Below are 20,738 nucleotides of genomic sequence, written 5' to 3'. Positions count from 1 at the left end.
CTTTATAGCTAGATGCTGCATTTCAGGTCATCACACATCTGTACCGAGTTAGGGAATATGGGGATTATACTCGGAGTGTAGCAGGCTACGATGGATAGCTCTATCCTCTTCTATGGCATTTGCAGCAGGAGAGACCAAAGGTGCTGGTATCCACGTACAGAGAGATGGTTTGAGCGATTGGGGCTCCACATGGATAGACTACCTCCCTTCCAGTACAGCTTGGATGCTCCGTTTTCTCCCCTCTTATCACATGAGGTCAACCAGGTTATCCGTGAGGATCTACTACAGCTACACACATTTCGGACCTAGTTGGGACTGAGAGAACTCCGAGTGAAGCTTAGCTTCTATAGAGATCACTTCTTACATATCACAGCGGAGAGTTTCATTGACCCACCAGGATACACGCAGATTCACCTAGCCCACTCGCTGAGGATCTCTCTTGGGCAATTCCGGGTCTCTTCCCACAGACTTCGCATACGAGAGTGGTAGAGCAGAGCGACTACCCAGGGAGAGGCGCAGATGCACACTGTGTGACATGCAGGAGGTTGAGACAGAGGAGCATTTCATCTTCAGGTGTCCTGATCCTTTTTGTGGCTGGGGTTATGAGCTATTACATTAGAGCTCAAGCTAGAATTGTAGGGCTCAAGCTTTCTCTGAGGTAGGAGGATGAGCTCTTAGACAGTGAGTTGGCAAATGACATGGCTTTATTTTTGGATTCCACTCCACAAACACTGAATTCATTCAGGACAGCATTGGATTTGTTTTGCATTGCGGCGGTGCATACATTAATTGGAACAAATCCAATGGATTTTGGATTAGTGATGAGGACACTTCAGTCTGGGGGATTGACATAGGGTTCACTTGGATTCAGAGGGGAGTCTTTGTCAAATATCTGAGATGCCAGGTTGGGTTGGTCATCTCTCCGGCACAGCAGTTCACTCCTGTGTTGGAGAGTATCAGGAGGAAACTCATCTTTTGGAGTTTAGCCAGACTTGACCTTGCATCCAGAGTTGTGGTTATGAACCAGGTATTATTGGCCACTGCTTGGTTTGTTTGCTCATGTTGGTGTAGATCTAGAGGTTGTATCGCTCAGCTCATGAGACCTATCACGAACTTCCTATGGAGCAGTTTAGATGGCACCTCAGATTTGTAGCTAGGGTGGCTTGGGAGACCCTCATTCTTCCCACAGGAGAAGGGGGTCTCAATATTATTGACCCGAGCTTGCAGTGTATGGCCTTGCTCTGCAAGTTTGTAGTATGTGGATTGATGCCTGGACAGGAGCCCTGGAAGGATTCTTTCTCACACAGCATTCAGTCTTGCACCCCTTCTCATGGGGGAGATTGGTTGGACAGCAGCAGATGGATCTTTACTTCAGCCCATCTCAAATCCCCCCCTTCCCCTCTCATGGCTGCTATTTTGAAAGCTTGGGGCTGCTTCAAAAACACACTTCGCAGAGTTCCACCCACTTCTCGTGAAGAGATTCAAAGGCAACCAATCATGGGGAATGACTCGATTTTGGATCATCATGGCAGGCCACTTGGAGTGTCACATTATATGCAGTGGTCTAGAGGGGACCTACCTCTATTGTAGGCGCTTGGCAGGCCTTTATGCCACTTCCAGAGGATCAGAGACTTTTTGTAGTTGGCCACCTCAGAGGGAGTGCACTCAGGATACAGCAGATACAAGCAGCCATTCCGCCAGAGTGGATTGACAGAGATGGCATGCCGCTTATAGAGTCCACTTAGTGGGAGCGTTCTCTAGGACGGGGGCATTCCGTTACAGATCATTGGATTGCAAGATGCACATGAGGATACCCTTGTCTTTGATGTTCAGTCAGGAGGCAGACTTATCAGATCTTCTGATGATATTCTTTTGGAGGTTGCATTTCAGCTTGTCAGGATTGCAGGATTCATGGAGTGGGGTAGGGATTCACAGTGGTATCTTGACCCTGATCCTATTCTCCTTGTGCTGGGGTCTTGGAGACTCTGGCTGTATGGTGGTTCCCCTATTAGGTTCTTGCAGTGGGACCCAGGGGAGTGGGAATGGATTGATGAGGGGCATCGAGAGAAGAGCTTTCCTTTCTTTCGCTACACAGTTAGAAATGCCTGGAGGTTTTCAGCTCCGTAGTAGAGGTTGGAGGCCCTCCAAAGCGCCACATTGGGATAGTTTTCAGATTTTTGCAGCTGTGCAGAAGAACTTTTTGCATAGGCTCTGAAAATCCCTTAGGAATAGAAAGATCACTCTTTTCTTTTGGCTTTCTATTCATGGAGGGATTGCAGTGAACTTGTAGAGATCTAGGTTCGGGGCTGACCCTACTTGTCCTCGTTGTCACATGGCAATAGAGTTAGTACAGCATTGCCTTTGGGAGTACAAGCAGGCGAGGACGATCTAGAAAGGTGTTGCTAGGATTTTCAGCATCTTTCATACAGCACCTTTCTATATGACCTGGGGTTCAGTGGCTTGGTTATCTCTTACTGGTCGAAAGGTCTTTTTCGAGGGACATGATCCAAATTCAGCTTTCATTATACGGCGACACTCAGTGGAGTCTTGTTCCCTCCAGGATGTTCCCCTCTCCTTTCAGAGCTGCTCATGCCTCAGTAGACACGTCTTGGGAGATTTGGCTAGCATTGCAGCTTGGCATATTTGGAGAGCCAAGTGTACAGAGGTGATGGAAGGTATCCAGGTTCACCCTTCCCAGACTATGGCCAGTATTTGGACTGACACAGTACACACTCTGATGGCCATTTGGGCGAAGCAAGCAGGGATCCTCCAAAGCAGCCAGTGCCATTTTTTCAGAGTTTGGAGGGGATCTCCTTTCTTCTCTGAGTTTCCTTCAGGGTTGAGATGGCATTTTCAGCCTCCGCCTTGTTTCTTTATTAGCTCACTTTGAGCTGTTTTTTCCTCATGCATTGCATGATGTACTCCCGCATTTGAGCTTGCTCTCGCAGTTTTCATTCATACTTAATGAAGTAATTTTCTTGAAAAAAAAAAAGTGCACCTTCAAATTTGGACCTGATGATAGCCACTCTCAAGATCCATACACCTTAAAATAGTAACTCCTCCTAAACAATGAAAATCTCGTCTATTCGAGGAATAGGAAACCTGTCTTTCATTGTCTATTTATTCAACGATCCATAGTCTATATACATCCTGAAAGATCCATCTTTTTTGCGGACCAGCAAGACAGGGGAGTAAAAGGGAGAACTGCTAGGTGGGATTAGGCCTAACTCGATATGGAGGTCTATTGGGTGGAGAACATCTAGGAGATTATTGTAATGTTCAAGCCTTTTCTATGGAAGCTGACTAGGAAATTTTTGTGAGAAACCATCTAAAAATATTTAGGGAAATCTAACCTTTCTTGGATAAGTGGATCTCTACTAACCTTATCTAGAACTTTCCTTTATATGATTGATGTAAAGTAGAAAAGAATATATGCATTTTCTAATAACTGTTGATTGAATGGCTTACCATGGGGATAGTATTCCCTGACACTCTAGCTGTAATGGTCAAATCTCAACCCTTGTGCAAGATGGTCAAGATGTTTTTTGCATAATCAGGACGAGGATTGACTTGCTTATGCCAAGGCATTCCAAGTATGATATTTGCACGATGATATCTTGAGGGAAGATGCATGCACATTGTCAATGTTTCAAAACATTAGTAACAATAAATCAATGCTCTTCACTTCATCGTTTAATGCTTATACAAAGAGAATTTGATTCTACAAGTTCTACAACGTTTTACTAGTATTTTCCCAATGTAGCTGCTTTTATGAGAGAGAAGGTTGTATGAACCTGAGTAGTTGAGGCTGATCCTTATGACTGTTAAGGATCCACGTGTCAATGGATGGATGTGTCGGGCGCAGGGGTTCCAATTCGTGTCCTAGAGCCATGCTTCTACTCTCAAGGCCCTCCAAAATTCTTGAGAGGGACACAGAGGAGTGTCTACCTTTGGCCCATATATTCAAGGCCACCATGGCCTCCCAGTTGTATGAGGGACTAAGTTCCCAATTAATCCATATATCACCATGAGGTGTGAAGGCCACCAATGCCTCTCCGAGAGCCCCCCATGGCCAAATCCACGAGTGGGTATATTTTGGTCAACTCACATCAGTAGTGCTTACATGCGGCTGTCACGATCACAACACATGGGACATCAACAGGTACTATCAGTTGCCACCACTTTGCCCATTACTGCACGTTTTGCCATCAACAAGGCGTCAGAAACAGTCCACAGACATCAAGAGCCGCCGCCGCAATTCATGCGATCAGCACACACAATCAGCACACACAATCTGCCTATCACACAGTATGTTGTAGCATCAGCCATGTTGCCACGCAGGTTGCCAGATCCCGCAAGAGTCAGCCCATAGTTCAATCTGCCTCATCACATGTCAGCTATGTGACAACTATGTGCAGTCTAGCTCTAATACCATGTTTGAGCCCCAAGAGGGGCCATGTGTCAACGGATGGATGTGTCGGGTGAGGAGGTCCCAATCCCCCTCCCATAGCCACACTTCAGCTCTTAAAGTCCCCCAAGAAGTCCCGGAAGGGATACGCTGGAGTTTCTAAGAAACCCAATTGGTGCCCCAGCAAAGGTAAATTGCTCTTGATGTGCAACTTCTCAAGACATATGGAAAATCATAATCTTGGTTTTACCAAGGTTGACCTTCAAAGGATGTGTCTCACAGAAAGTCTAAGTCTAGGTGTTGTTGGAGATCCTCGGCTGAGGAGTAGAGTAAAACCATGTCATCTACATACAATATAATCAAGATCAAAGATCCAGCTAAGTAAGGGTAAGTTGCCTAGTGTCATGATGAATGACTCCAAGTCATCAATGTATAGGGCAAACAAGGTCGGTGATAAGGGACAACCATGTTTGACCCCAATCGTGCTCATGATCTCCTATGTCCACCTGGTTGTCGTCCTGACTCTGCCTAATACCTGCTCATAGAGTGTCTTGACTCTTCCTGATACCCACTCATAGAGGGGAAAAGGGTGGCTTCCTGTTAGAATGGATTGCACTTAGCAAAGGAAGGGCAGAAGCTGTTTGTCACAAACTGTTAATGGGCTACCAATGACTGACTGCAGTAGGTGGGCTGTAGGCCAGAACAAGGAAAGGCTGCATGTAGCTGACTTTAGTTGTCTGCTTTCACCACTTTGAAAGGAGGAGAGAGAGGGGTAAATGAAGATACAGTTTGCTGAAGAGAGGGGGGGAAAAAGGTAGCTCCATATGGGAACATGCCACGCATGGCCTTGCCACCTCACAGACTGCCAAATGTACATTTGTCCTGTTACAAGGGGCTGCCACCTCAGCATGTCTGCCACAACAGCATGGACTACCGCAACATCATGACTGCAACGTCAGTATGCCATGTCAACATGTTGTCACATGTTACAAGCTGATTTGACATGTGATTCAACTGAGGAGTTAAGAGGTTTTTTTTTCCCCAAAAAGATTACTTTATTAAGTATGAATGAAAACCGCAAGAGCAAGCTTAAATGCGAGATTACATCATATCATGCATGAGAAAAAAAAAACCAGCTCAAAACGAGCTAACAAAAATCCAAGGTGGAGGCTGAAAGTGCCACCTCAACCCTGAAGGAGACTCAGAGAAGAAAGGAGATCCTCTCAAAACTCTTAAAAAAGTACCTCTCCTTGCAGTAGCTGCTCTGGAGGATCCCTGCATGCTCTCCCAGATGGCCACCAAGGTGTGTATAGTATCCATCCATATACTAGCCATAGACTAGGAGGGGTGAACCTGAGAACCCTCCATCACCTCCGTACATCTGGCCCTCCAAATATGCCAAGCTGCAATGCTAGCCAAAATCTCCCATGATGTGTCCAACAAGGCATGAGCAGCTCTGAAAGGAGTGAAGGGAACATCTTGGAGAGAACAAGACTCCACAGAGTGTCATTGTATAATGAATGCTGAGTCTAAATCATGTCCCTTGAAAAACACCTGAGGGCCAGTAAGAGATAGCCATGCCACTGATCCCCAAGTCATGAAAAAGGGTGCTCTATGAAAAATGCTAAAAATCAAAGGCAATGCTGAACTAACTCAACTGCTACGTGGCATCGAGGACAAGTAGGGTCAGCCCCCTCAAACCCGGATCTCCACAGGGTCACTACAATCCCTCCATGCATAGAAAGCCAAAAGAAGAGAGTGATCTCTCTATTCCTGAGGAATTTCGAGAGCCTCCTCCAAAAGTTTTTCTGCAACTCTGCAGAAATTCGAAAACTATCCCAATGAGGAGCTCTGAAGGGCCTCTAATCTCTACTGCTAAGTTGAAATCTCTTGGCATTTTTGACTGTGTAACGAAAGAAGGGGATGCTCTTCTCTCGGTGCCCTTCATCAATCCACTCCCACTCCCTTGGGTCCCACTGCAAAAACCTAATGGGGGAACAACCAAAGGGAGTTAAGGTTTTCAACCCCTATATTTGTCAACTTATAAATATTTGGTTTAAGGGCTCATCTATTTTTACCATGTTATGCTTGGTGATAGATATATTTAGTGAGAGTAGTTTAGGGCTAAATCTAGACTCTTTAATTTGGGCAGCTATCTCACATGTCTTATGCCTATGCAGTTTGTCATGTTGTCTTGTATCTCCTTGTCTCTTTCATGTTCATAGGTGCATACCCAAATCACCTACAAATGTTCTCCTTAATAGACGTTGGGTCGGTATATACTTTGTGCATTTGATTCTTCCTGTATTCAAGTACGTAGGTGGGGTGTAGTCTTTTTCCCTCATAGAGGTATTTCTCAACTTATGGGACAACTAATAGCCGTAACCTTGTGCTAGAGATCCACCCTTAAATGCTAGATCCTTTCCATTTAGTACCTAACTTAATAGTAGGAAAACATATGCATACTTTTGGGCAAACATCATAATTTAAAGAACTTGAAATTGCCAAAAATAGAAATATGCAAGAAATAAACTACTAAGCAGGTGAAATATGCAAGAAATAAACTACCAAGCAGGTGGATATGCTTTGTGAAGAGAAGTGACACTTGTAACACGTGGAGTTTGTATCCCTACCAAGATGCAATGGATTATTGGTTGGTGCGCTCAACTTATATTCACCCAATCTTAGGAGGGCATGGGGCTATTTTTCAAAAACAGCTATAGCAAAGAATATTATTATCCTACTTAGACATGAGGGATGCTTGAACATTATTGACCCGTACATTTAGTACAGCCCACAACCAACGTTCAAAGGAACTCTTTATACATCGAATCTAGAGTTGTATTACCTTTAGAGATGGTGATTGATTGCCTAGTACAAGATGGATCTTCACAAATTCTAATACCAGGCTTCCTTATTTGTAGTAGTTGATAGAGCTTGCCGGCAAATTAGATGCTTACTTATACATTCATTCGTTAGGTTTAGCAGGAGATTGACAGGCAGCCCTTATTTGGAACGATCCCTTTCTCAATGACTCAGGCCATTCACTGGATTATTTAGGCTACGTGCAGTGGTCTAGAAGGGAGAGCGAGCCAACATCCTTAGTTGGTGCCTAGAGAGCATTCGGATAATTTCCTTTGCTAAAGAGAAACATCATCACTCAAAACCTTTGAGGATCTCATGGGTGGACTATGTAGATTGAGGCAGACATCCCTTTGGACCGGGTAGAAGAGACATCCCAAGCAAGGAGAGGGAGATATATCTATTGGTTGGGAGGTTTCTTGGCCCAAGAGTTCCCCTAGGTAGGTGAAAGTTTTTTATGCAATGAAGGAGGGTTGGAGACTGGTCACACTATCAGTTCACTATCGATTTAGGAACCCATTTAGGGGCCACTCTTTACACCATCAGGATTCTAGGCTATATTGAGGGGGCTTGTATATATTGAGGGGACTTTGGTTGTATCTCTTCAACTTTTACTATGGGACCTAGAGAGTAGAGATGGATTGATGTATGGAGGACCCTATCATTCTTCAGTTACATTGTTAATGCTAGTATTGGGGTTTGCAATATTCACTTGCTAGAAGACACATTGGGAGAGAGATGATATCTCTCCTCCCCTTCCTACCCGGTTTTGGAGATGCCTCTGGAGATCCCACATAAGAAGATAAATGACCATGTGTTTCTTGGCTACAATTTCGCCAATGCCTTAAAGTGATTGAGTCCGTTTAGCACATGCTATGGAGTTTCAAGGGGATCTAGCACGGCATGGCATACTTGCTTGGTAGGATTGAGCAAGGTAATTTGTTCATCATACGAGGATCCATCGCGTGGCTCAGATAGGCAATAGACTCAAACAGAGCACCCTTGATTTGAGGAGGAACTTGCCATGTTGTAGATTCAATAACACTTTGCACCATCAATCCTTCATAGACTCAATGTGGGAAATTAATACCTGGTCTCCAAGCATGGAAGACTTGGTAATTTAGATATACAATGGCCATAGAGGGCACTTAAAACTACACCTCTCTGTTATTTGCATCATGTGGCATGACATTGTTCACGCCACTTAGAGCAGGATTCCATGTTGCTTGGGCTAGAAGAGCATCTTCTACGAAGGAATAAGTCCATTGGTTGTTCTTCTCACACACACCCACAGGCCCTTCATGGCATTTTCAGACCCCTGTCTAGCAGCACTATTCTCGTTTTTAGCCTTATTATGTGTAATTACCATACGGGATGCTGATGTTCATGGGAGTTACTCATTGTTTCTTTGTATTTGGTTATACTCAATAGAAGTCTCTTTTGTCCCAAAAAATAAAAAATAAAGAAGTAAAGAGATTCTTTTTTCATTGTTTTGTGCTCACACAGCTTGTAAAGAAGTACTCACGAAGGACTCTAAGGCTGCTCGGTAGTGTTGGGGAGCCCATTAACTCCAAGGCTTGGTGGTGGTACTATGAGGTTGTTGGGGATAAACGATGTCCAATTGTTGATACTTGGTGGCAAACTGAGACAGGTGCAGCAATGATCTCACCTTTACCATGGGCATGGCCATTGAAACCTGGGTCTGCAACTCTTCCCTTCTTTGGGGTGCAGGTAATTTTTACACTTCTTCTCATTTTTGGATTCTTGCTTTTTTGGACTCAGAGAGACTTTCATAAATGGTGATCTGTGTACATTCTTGTGTTCTATGTTGTGAAAACAGCTTGCAATAGTTGATGAGAATGGCCATGAGAAACAAGGTCCATGTGAAGGTTATTTGTGTATAAAGAGTCCTTGGCCTGGAATGGCACGCACATTGTTTCAAAATCAAGAGCGTTTTGAACAAAGCTACTTCAGCACCTTCTTAAGCTATTATGCAACCGGTGATGGTTGTCGCCGTGATGCTGATGGTTACTATTGGATAACAGGTCGAAATGATGATGTCATCAATGTCAGGTTAAGTACAGTAGCCCTATTCTTGGCATTGAATAAACCTGTCAAGGAAAATGTTTAAAATCAGGGAGCTAGTAAAGAATGAATCTTAGAAAATACCAGAAGAATTTCAAATCTGAAACTAGGCATGCTCTAAGTCATGTTTTTGTGTGTTTCCACACAATAACCCTATGTGTTTGGCATGGAATAATCCTTTCAAAGCATATGTTAGAAATCAAAGAATTACCAGAAGAGTTTTCAATCTGAAACTAAATGTATTTGTAACTATGTTTTGGCGTATCCTTACATTAAATCATGGAGCATGAGTACATTGTGAAATAGGAGCTCACATAGTCCTTTGACCACTTTGGGGGTTCATCATCTCGTATTGCCACGTGCCCAATTGTTCTCAGGTTGAGGTAATCTTTGTAAGGTCTATGAGGGTGATCTCAAGCAAAAGCTAAGTAGTATACACTAATCCTATTTCAATAACTCTGTCAAGGCAGATGTTAGAAATCTAATAAAATACTAGAAGACTTGTTCCTAATCATGTTTTTGCATCTGTACATTATGAAATAGACAATTATGTAGTCCTTTTATTATCTTAACGGTTCACATCTCGTGTTGTCACCTTTCCAGTTGTTCTCATGTTGAGGTTAATCCTTCATAAGATCAATGACCACCCAAGCAGTCTATCTCTGTATTATCCAGCTTCACAAGATTGTGTTACAATAAAGCCAACTTTGTGGGCAGTAAAGTCTGCTTTGGGATCTCCCATATGTGGCGTATGGCTAAATTCATAAGGAGGGGATCTTGTTTATCAAGTGCCTAAATCATGAACTTCATAGAAGTTGCTATGTAGCTCCAATGCTGGATAGGATGCTCGCATGCTAAATACTAAACTCTTAACTCTTCAAGTCTCAATAATAAAGAACAAACTTAAAAATTGGGGCCTTGCCCATAGATTGAAAACAAAACTGCAAAGATTCTACTTTGAAGTTTGAACTTCAAAATATCAATGGCATACACTTACATATGTCATGACTTGATTTCCGTTGGTCCAATGCCCTCTTGTGTTTACAAATTAGAATAGTAGACAACAGTGAAAAATCAGAACAGCAATATAGTATAGAGTGTAGATATAAAGCTAAAGACATAATTGACTATTCTATTACATTGACTCTACTATCTACAGTCCACACTCCAATGTTAAAGTCTAAGCACGTAGGGTAAAGACTAGGGTGTTGATTCCATGGCTCTTTTTGGGACTCTTATTCTTCCTCATCCTCATCCTTATCCTACTGATTCTTATTGTCACTCACGTCTATGTTGCACATGCATGAGTCTGCCAATCATGTCATCAATCTCTGATACAGCCGCAACTTCACCAACATAAGTAAGCCATCAACATCGGGTCTCCTCTCAAGCATCTTAAGTGTGAACTGATAGAAAAGCTATGTTAGTTTTACATCTTTGAAGCTATAAGTCTCAGCTGTCGATGCTCATAGAATCCAAAGTTCAAGCTTTACCCATTAAAGAGCATATGTTATAGCAATGTCCACAACTGGATATGCATTTTCACTCAGCAGTGGGAGTATATTAAGGGTAAGCAAAAAGCAAGACATTATTGCTCTTTCTTCCATAGAAGCTGAGTATATGGCCGCTCTTGCAGCAGGCTTGGTGATCTTGGCATAATAGAGAATCCTTCAGTTTCCATTGTTTTGATAATCAATAATGCATTGCTTTGGTCAAGTATCATGTGGATATAATGCTAGAATCAAACACATTGACATCAAGTATCACGTCATTAGAAAGAAAGAAAGAAAGAAAGTTTATTGAAAGTCTTTGAAAGACCAAAGGGTCTATGAACTGAAAGAATCTGATACAATGAACTGAAGGGGTGGAGCCGCTAAGCGGACATCAACACCCATGACAAATGCAAAAAAAATCCATCATCATAACAATACCAATACAAAATAGATAACCCTGAACTCATGAACAGGATGGGGGATAGTGAAATGTAAGGTAGCGAGGGTGTCAAGCCTAGGAGGGCTCGGCTATGTATGAGTCTGTGGTGGCATAAAACCTGTGATAGAGCCCTGACAGTGGTCTCCTAACTATGGCCCTGTGACGAACAAGTGTCACTGTCACTCCCGTCAACTGTGCCCTGACCTGGTAAGCATAGAGAGAATAAAACCAGACTGAATATAAAACCAGACTGAATCTCATACGCTCTTTGAAACCCATCTCGCTCTTCTGAGAGGCAGCAATAATGGCGAACGTAACTTCCTTCGCAAGTACACTTCTTTTCCACTCTCCCTCTCTCCCTCTCTCTATAAAGACAATAGGGCCCAAGACAACATGTCGGGCTGGACCCCCCCGAAGGTATTTTATTACTTGAAGAGAATCTGTTACAAAAGTTCAGCGTAGAGCTGTCTGGTGCTCCTCTCTCAAAACGTGAAAAATCCACTTTATTACAAGAGCCTCAAGCTCAATTCAAATTGGCAACATGCCACTTGTCTAAAATCTAGACTAAGTCCTATTACATGCCACTAAGGGCCATTCTGGAGTCTTCAAAGCTCTCGGTCACACGAACCGCCTCCTAGATGCTTGTCAAGCTCCCGTTACGCTTAGGAAAAATAATTCTTCCTAGTACCTACAACAATTAATTAAAGCGCACCACCATGGCACCCATTAGTTGTTAGCGCTTTGCATGCAAATAACACACCGTGGACTAATTCTAGTCACGGTGGGCGTCCCCATTGAACACATGTGCACATCTAAATAAATATAAAAATATATATTTATTCTCTGGTTGACCGGAGTCAACACTCTTGATTATAATTAAGGAGCTTTGACCAAGGGTCGAGGCGCCTTAATTATAGCCAAGTCTCTCCAACCGAAGTTGGCACATCTTGGTTAACCGGGTTAACCCTCTTGGCGCATGCCAAGTCTTGTTGACCGAAGTCAACACTCTCTTACCGTAGTCAGCTCTGTAGTTCTCTGGTTAACCGCAGTTAACCCTCTTGGTAATAAACTAAGTCTCCTTGACCGAAGTCAGGTTTACTTGACTAGAGTCAAGTATCTTTGACCGTAGTCAATCCTTTGACCATTTAAAATAACTCTTTGACCATAATTAACACATATAAAACTCTTTAATTATGATCAAATAAATGGTCAACTGTACTTTGACTTAGGATATTTACATTGTGGTGACATCCCCTCGGCTTCTATTCAGTTGACCTCAACTGAAAAGCTTCCTTGTAAACATCCAAAAGCTGTGGATGATCGGATAACATGTCTTCGTCCATCCACTTGGCATCTAATGCCGTATAATTCTTGAATTTTACAAGATACCTGTAAAATTGCTTACCGTGAGGGTCTTTACGTACAGTATGGTACACAATTTGCTCTAGCTGAAGGACTTCCTCCAGCTCATCCACTTCTGGTGGATCCTCTGATACTAGTTCTGTAGGCTCTGGTCCCTGGAATTTCTTTAGAAGACTCACATGGAATGCATTGTGAATCCTCCAATGCTCTGGCAATGCTAATCTGTATGCAACCTCATTTATTCTTTCTGTAACCCTGAAAGGGCCATAGTATCTGGGAGATAACTTTGCATACACTTTCTGTTTGCCTTTAAACTTGCAGAGCCTAGATTTTTCAAACTTCAAAAGTACCCAATCCCCTTCCTTGAGATCTAACTGTCTCCTATGCTTATCTGCAGCTCTTTTATGTTTCTCTTGAGACCTTTCAATTTGCTGTCCGGACTTGGCTGTAAGCTGTCTGGAGGTCTCTCACAAACTGATCAGCTGCAAATATTTCATCTTTGGTCCTCAATATAGGTGGCAAAATCACCTTCCCATATATGACCTCAAAAGGGGCTTTCCCTGTAGAGCTATGTACAGTATTATTGTAAGCAAACTCTACTAAGGGTAGATACTTTTTCCAGTCTGAACTTTGGTCACCCACGTAGCATTTCAGCATATCCAAAATTGTAGAATTTGCTACTTCACTTTGACCATCTGTCTGGGGATGGAAAGAAGAAGAGAAATTCAAATTCGTCCCCATGTTATCAAATAAAGCTCTCCAGAATAGACTGGTCATTCTGGGATCTCGATCACTAACAATGGACTTAGGCATACCATGATGTTCAAAAATTTGTACCATGAAAAGCTTAGCCATATGATTTGCCATTATGGTTTTGCGAACCGGAATGAAATGAGCTTGCTTGCTGAATCTATCAATGATAGTCCAAATCCCATCATTCCCTGACTTTGATCTCGGCAAATCAAAAATAAAGTCCATTGTAATACTTTCCCATGGTGCCTGAGGCACGGGAAGAGGTATAAGTAGGCCAGGTGCCTTCCATCTATCATACTTCACTTTCTGACACGTAAGGCACTCAGTAACAAACTGATGTATATCTTTCCGCATCCCTGGCAAAAAAAAAACCTCTCTAGTGCTAGAGTTGTTGCTGTAATTCCTCTATGTCCAGCATAGGGAGGTGCATGGCATTCCCCCAAAATCTTTTTCCTCATCTCCTGGGTGATGCATAGGCAATCATCTTTCATTAAATACCCATCTTTCAGGGAATAGTGATTGGTGGATTGCCCCTCTTGCATTTGCTGTAAAATTTCACCAAAATCTGAATCATGAGCATATTGCTCCCTCATGCCTTCCAGGTCCTGATGATAAGCAATAGTCACATTATTGACCTGGGGTCTTCGGGACAAGGGATCTGCCACTGTGTTCCGAATTCCTGGGGTATGGACAATCTGAAAATGATACATTGACAGCATGTTTGCCCATTTCATATGCTTCTCAGAAAGCTTGGTTTGAGTCAAAAAGTATCTCAGACTTTGGTGATCTGTCTTAACAGTAAAATCTGCACCCAAAAGATAGTGCTTCCATGTATGGATGGCATGAATTACAGCCAATAACTCTTTCTCATAGATTCCTAGATATCTTTCTGCATCCCGAAGTCTCCTGCTTTCATAGGCTACTACATGACCATTCTGATGCAATGCAGCCCCAACACATTCTCCACAAGCATCGCAATCAACATCAAAAGATTGATAAAGATCAGGGACTACAAGAATAGGCTCTGTAGTCAACTTCTCCTTGAGTGTATTGAATGCTTTCTTCTGTGATATTCCCCATGTGAAGGCTGCATTTTTCTTAGTAAGGTCATGTGATGGAGCTGCGATATCAGCGAAATGTCTGATAAACCTTCTGTAGTAAGAACACAGGCCTAGGAAACTTCGAACTTCATGCACGGTTTTCAGCTCTTGCTATTCCTGAATGGCACGGATCTTCGCTGGATCCATTTGTATCCCATTCTTGGATATTATATGCCCCAGATAGTGGATTTCTTCCAAGAAGAATTCACTTTTCTTGTGGTTTGCATAGAACTGATGATTTCTCAGCTCTTGAAACACTATAGCAAGATGTTCTCTGTGCTCTTCTTCTGTCTTAGAAAAAACTAAGATATCATCAAAGAAAGTACCCGTAAAATGCCTGTACTTTCGGAAGATGCGATCCATCATTCTATTGAATGTGGCTGGAGCATTTGTCAACCCAAAAGGCATCACTAAGTATTCATACAACCCGAATGTAGTGCGGAATGTTGTCTTGTGCACATCCTGAGGCTATATCCTCACTTGGTGATAGCCACTCTTTAAGTCTATCCTGCTGAAAACTGAAGCTCCATTTAATTGATCCAGGACATCATCAATACGCGGAATAGGGAATCTATTCTTGATGGTCATTTTGTTCAGTGCACGATAATCGACGCACATACGGAATGAACCATCTTTCTTCTGTACTAAGAGTACAGGGGAACAAAAAGGAGACGAACTGGGCTGAATCAACCCTTTGGACAGAAAATCCTATACCTGAGCCATAATCTCCTCTCTCTGAGTCGCACTGACTCTATAAGGTGGTCTGTTTGGTGGCTCACTACCAGGCATTAACTCTATCTGATGATCTTCTGGTCTCTCTGGGGGTAACTCCCCTGGCAAAGTATCAGAAAAGCAATCTTTAAAGTTTATAAGAAACTGAAACTTATCTTTGTCAGCATCAATCATTTCAGCATGCATTTCATTCCCTTTTTCTTTTACAAAAACCATGTACGCAGAAATTGCAGACTTTATTGCTTTACCACATGAAACATCACATACAATGGGGATAGTGTCCCCTTTATTCCTGGCAATTAAACGCTGATTTTTCCCCCTATGCACAAACTCCAGCACTCTTTCAGGAAGAGTCAACTTCACTACCTTGCGATGAAACCAAGGCATGCCCAAGACTACATCATAATGTTTCAGTGGAGAAATGAAGAAGTCTTCCTGATCCACATAACTCTGAACATGAAGACGGAGCTTCCCTATCAAGGGAGTAACTGGCACAGGATTCCCACAGAACATCTGATCGGCATCCAAAGCCCTGCCCAACTCCTCCGTTTTTATTCCCAGCCTCAGGGCTAAATCCTCTGATATGAAATTATCAGTAGCCCCTGGATCAAATAAAATTAGCGCTTGCTGGTCTCTAACTTTGCCCCATGATAGCAGCAATTCTCGTTCTTCTGGGTTCGAAACATGACCCAGTATGTCAGGAATTCCCCCCGCCATTGGCTTTTGCGGTCCTCATGGCTTCTCTGCCTCTTTTCCCTTTGAAGTTGAAGGCTTTTCTGGGCACTGGGCAGCCACATGCCCCTCTTTGCCGCACCTGAAGCATTTCCCATCTCTACGGAATTCCGCTATCTGTTCAGGGGTGAATAGAGATTTGCCCTTATAAGTTCTTGAAAACTGAGTACCCCTCGGCTTCTGAGGCTGAAACCCTTTCTTTTTAGCCTTGGGGTACTCTTTCTTTTCTGATTTTGAAAAATCAGTTTTCTTTTTATTAGCATGTCCTGCATGCAAGGATGGCACTGTAGATGGTGGATCTTGTAGCGGCACAAGACTCGCTACTGAAGCTGAATGCATAAGGTCTTGAATGTTCTTTGCCCCCAAAGCATTCACTACTGCCTGAATTCTTGGAGTGAGACCTGCTCTGTATTTTCTCATTTGGGTGCCTTTGGAGATCTTTTTGAAAGGTGCAACTTGTAAATAAGCATCCCAAAACTTTTGGTTGTACACATCCACTGTATCTCCTGCATCCATATGCAAGCTGTCCCAGTCTTGAAGAACATGGTCTCTAAACTGTTTAGGCATAAACTGCTGGTAGAAGGCTTTCTTGAAGTCCTTCCACTTCCTTGGGGCAGTTTATGACCTACAATGGACAGTATGGTCATACAGACAAAGCATTGCAGTTCATCAGACAGTTTGATGCTGCATTCGGTACAGAAAAATTTTCAGAATCCTCCAAGTTAAAAATGGTCAGTTTGCACTTGACAGCAACAGCTAGTGCATGGTGGAGTGCACAGACCACAGATGGGTCATGACAGATTCTCCTCCCTCTTTAAATTCCTTGGTCTCTTTGGAAGACTTTCTCTTCCTAGACTTCTTGTGTTTTCTTCTTTTCCTGGATGGTTTATCTGATAAGGAAGAAGAAGATACAGGAGTCGAACTCGAGGTAGACGGTGATGGACTAGGAGATCGGTGATGATGCCTCGATCTCTTTTTGCTATGGGACCGTCTCCTATGAGATCTCTCTTTCTCAGGCTGTACACGAGAGTGTGCCTCTGGCATTGGCACGTCATATACTGGATTAGGCATAGCTTCTGCTTGAAACAAATGCTGAGCCCTTGGATCCCTTTTGAGATTTTCCATCTCTTGTATACGAGTGCGTACCATCTGTTCAAATTCTTGTCGAGTTTGCGGCACACTTCTCTGTCTTGGATGTACATCCCTATCTTGTGAATCCCACTGGATAGGTGATTGATCCATATTCTGGGATCTGCAAATTTCACACACCGTGTAGGTAACTGATGCACAACTACCTTTGCTTTTCCAACAGAAAAATACCTCAACAAGAGGTGTTTTGCATTCACAATCTATGCCAGTACTGGCTATCAATTCAAGGCATAAACCCACACAGTTGTCAAAGCATAACAACTATATTGCCCTTTTCTGGCTGCTGCAGATGGCTTCAAAAGGCATTTGTTTTTCCCTCTTTTCACTGCTCAAAGGCATGCATACCCTTTTTCTACAAATCTCTGATTTCTCTTTTTTTTTTCTCAATTTTTCTGCTGCTTTTCTGACAGTAAAAGTCTGACAGGCAGGTGAAAATTGCTAGCAGAAACAGTTTCTGCAACTGTTCTTTTTGTTTTTTTTGTTTTTTTTTTAAGAACAGTAACCAGATGGAGTAACTGGCTAGTTACTCTAACCAGACTGACTGGTTTTGGTCTGGTTAGTTTGCAATTGGACTAACTGGACTGGTCACAGTCTGGTTACAGTGACCAGACTGGTCTGGTTGGGTCAAGTTAACTAGACCTCTGACCAGAGTTAACTAACCAGAGTTAATTTAACCACTGGTTTGCCACATCAGCCTACCACGTGTCTTGCCACGTCATCTACTGCACTGTCTACCACGTGTACTGCCACGTCAGCACCTGCACGTGCATGCCACCTGGCTGCCACGTCATCTGCTGAGCTGTCTGCCAGCATGGACTGCCACGTCATCTGTTGCATGTGGGTATATCACATCAGCTGACACGTGTCAAAATGTCACGTCAGCACTGTTCTATCACTGCCACATCAGCACAGATCCCCCACGCTGCAACGTGTCACTTTGTCAAAACGCTCTAGCATTTTCCTCTCGCGTAAAGGCCTTGATCATCATCGTCGGCATCTCTGTCAAACAACAGACCTGCACTTGCGTGAAGGCGTCTTTTATCCCTACTAGGCGTCAAGCAATTATCTGCTCAGGGCATCTCCAACGCACATTCCCACAAAACCTTCTACGTGGAGCTAGCACCCACGCAAGGAAATCGACAGCGGAACAATCCTTTTACGTCTGTCGTCGCACCATCGCCATATGTCCGCCTGATTTTCTGGAATCACCATGAGTGACTGCGACCTCAAGCCACTGTAGCAAGCACTCATGTGAGTCACGGCCGGCTGATGAGCTTCCCAATCGAGTCAGTTCCTGGATATGTATCAAAACGTCACGCCTTTGTCTAGGTGCCTCTGCCTCGCCTCAATCTGTCTACACCTTGAAGTCAACGAGGCCTCAGCGCCTGTGCAACTGGCTCAGCTCTTGGTTAACGTTACCAATAAAATCTTCATTAGAGGCATCCCGTAGGTATTTCCTTCGCCATTAGCACGGCCTTCGTGCAAGCTTTTGGGACGGCCATTCATTGCAGTTGCTTCATCCTGTTCCCACGTTTTTCCTCAAACCATCGCTGCCTTGAAAGACAACGAACCAAGGCTCTGATACCAATAAAACCAGACTGAATATAAAACCAGACTGAATCTTATACGCTCTTTGAAACCCATCTCGCTCTTCTGAGAGGCAGCAATAATGGCGAACGTAACTTCCTTCGCAATAACCAGCAAGTACACTTCTTTTCCACTCTCCCTCTTTCCCTCTCTCTACAAAGACAATAGGGCCCAGGACAACATGTCGGGCTGGACCCCCCCGAAGGTATTTTATTACTTGAAGAGAATCTGTTACAAAAGTTCAGCGTAGAGCTGTCTGGTGCTCCTCTCTCAAAACGTGAAAAATCCACTTTATTACAAGAGCTTCAAGCTCAATTCAAATTGGCAACATGCCACTTGTCTAAAATCTAGACTAAGTCCTATTACATGCCACTAAGGGCCATTCTGGAGTCTTCAAAGCTCTCGGTCACACGAACCGCCTCCTAGATGCTTGTCAGGCTCCCGTTACGCTTAGGAAAAATAATTCTTCCTAGTACCTGCAACAATTAATTAAAGCGCACCACCATGGCACCCATTAATTGTTAGCGCTTTGCATGCAAATAACACACTGTGGACTAATTCTAGTCACGGTGGGCGTCCCCACTGAACACATGTGCACATCTAAACAAATATAAAAATATATATTTATTCTCTGGTTGACCGGAGTCAACACTCTTGATTATAATTAAGGAGCTTTGACCAAGGGTCGAGGCGCCTTGGTCAAAGCTCCTTAATTATAGCCAAGTCTCTCCAACCGAAGTTGGCACATCTTGGTTAACCGGGTTAACCCTCTTGGCGCATGCCAAGTCTTGTTGACCGAAGTCAACACTCTCTGACCGTAGTCAGCTCTGTAGTTCTCTGGTTAACCGCAGTTAATCCTCTTGGTAATAAACCAAGTCTCCTTGACCGAAGTCAGGTTTACTTGACTAGAGTCAAGTATCTTTGACCGTTGACCATTTAAAATAACTCTTTGACCATAATTAACACATATAAAACTCTTTAATTATGATCAAATAAATGGTCAACTGTACTTTGACTTAGGATATTTACATTGTGGTGACAGAGAAGGTCCCCTAGACTGATCTGTGCCTCGACCCACTGGCAAGTCTGCCACGTCTCTAGATCTGGTCCTCGATTTCGCCATCTCCCTGAGCCCTGTTGATGAGTGCCGTTTGTCTGGAAAAACTCAGTGATTATGCTCTGAGTGAGAGAAAGTGGAGGATGGACAGTTTCAATTGATCTATTGTGACAATCCGGCGCAGATTTCTTCACCAAGCCACTAGCAAAGAAGTTTTTCTTTCTTGCAGACATCTCCTTGGTATGCATGACAATTTAATTCTTAAGAGGAGATTGATGGTGTATATGATGGATTTAAGAATTAAGTAGTTGCAGTCTCTCTGTGTCTAGATGTTATTACACTATGAGGGGGAATGTTGGGATATGCCCTCATTGGTTGTAATCATTTTATTTGGTTTTTAAACACTAGGTTACAAGTTTTGATGCTTTTTTGGCCCTTCCAACATGAAGCTATTGTTTTGAGCCTGTGGAGAGGAAAATTTGGAGCAGACACATGTTCACCATGATGCTTTTTAGATATTTAGTCCATTCAGCCCAGCCTTTGGAATCGCAGAGAGGCCTAAAGGATCTGGCAGGATATTTCTCTTTTGCTCTAGAGGATTAGAATAGGTGATTTGTTCATCACTTGGGGATTAGCTGCCTCGTTTATATAGTCCCGGCTGCAGATACACTATGAGGCAGCACACAGAAATATTGCATGTAGATGGCACAATCCATTGGCAGGTTTAAAAAAGGATCCTCGTGTACATCAAGAGTACTATGCATTTGGGGATTTTTAATGGCAAATCGAAGACCATACAGATCATTATTTGGAAGTTTTATCAGCAGTACATGCAGAGTTCTTACTATATACTCATGTGCCATCTTTTCTCTCTCTAGTCACAGTTTGCTCTCTCTCTATTTGCAGGCCTGCTCTCTATCTCTGTTCATATATTCTGCTGCACTTTGACAGTAACTTGGGGGCAATGCCCATGAACCCT

The 20,738-nt window shown here is 43.1% G+C and overlaps 1 protein-coding gene across 1 annotated transcript in view; it reads left to right on the top strand.

The window, feature by feature from the left end:
- The window catches only part of LOC147887301 (acetyl-coenzyme A synthetase, chloroplastic/glyoxysomal-like), a 91,609-nt gene that overhangs the window by 64,868 nt on the left and 6,003 nt on the right, over nucleotides 1-20,738 (top strand). The window contains exons 11-12 of the mRNA XM_087394367.1: nucleotides 8,777-9,001; nucleotides 9,111-9,343. Coding sequence (XP_087250493.1) covers nucleotides 8,777-9,001; nucleotides 9,111-9,343 — 458 coding nt within the window. The remainder of the gene's footprint in view (nucleotides 1-8,776; nucleotides 9,002-9,110; nucleotides 9,344-20,738) is intronic.

Source organism: Dipteris shenzhenensis, chromosome 23 (assembly GCF_047967505.1).
Source record: "Dipteris shenzhenensis isolate YYH24624 ecotype China chromosome 23, Dip_SZ_1.0, whole genome shotgun sequence".
NCBI lineage: Eukaryota > Viridiplantae > Streptophyta > Polypodiopsida > Gleicheniales > Dipteridaceae > Dipteris > Dipteris shenzhenensis.
The sequence above is the reverse complement of the archived record's forward strand: the minus strand, read 5'-3'. Positions and strand labels throughout refer to the sequence as shown.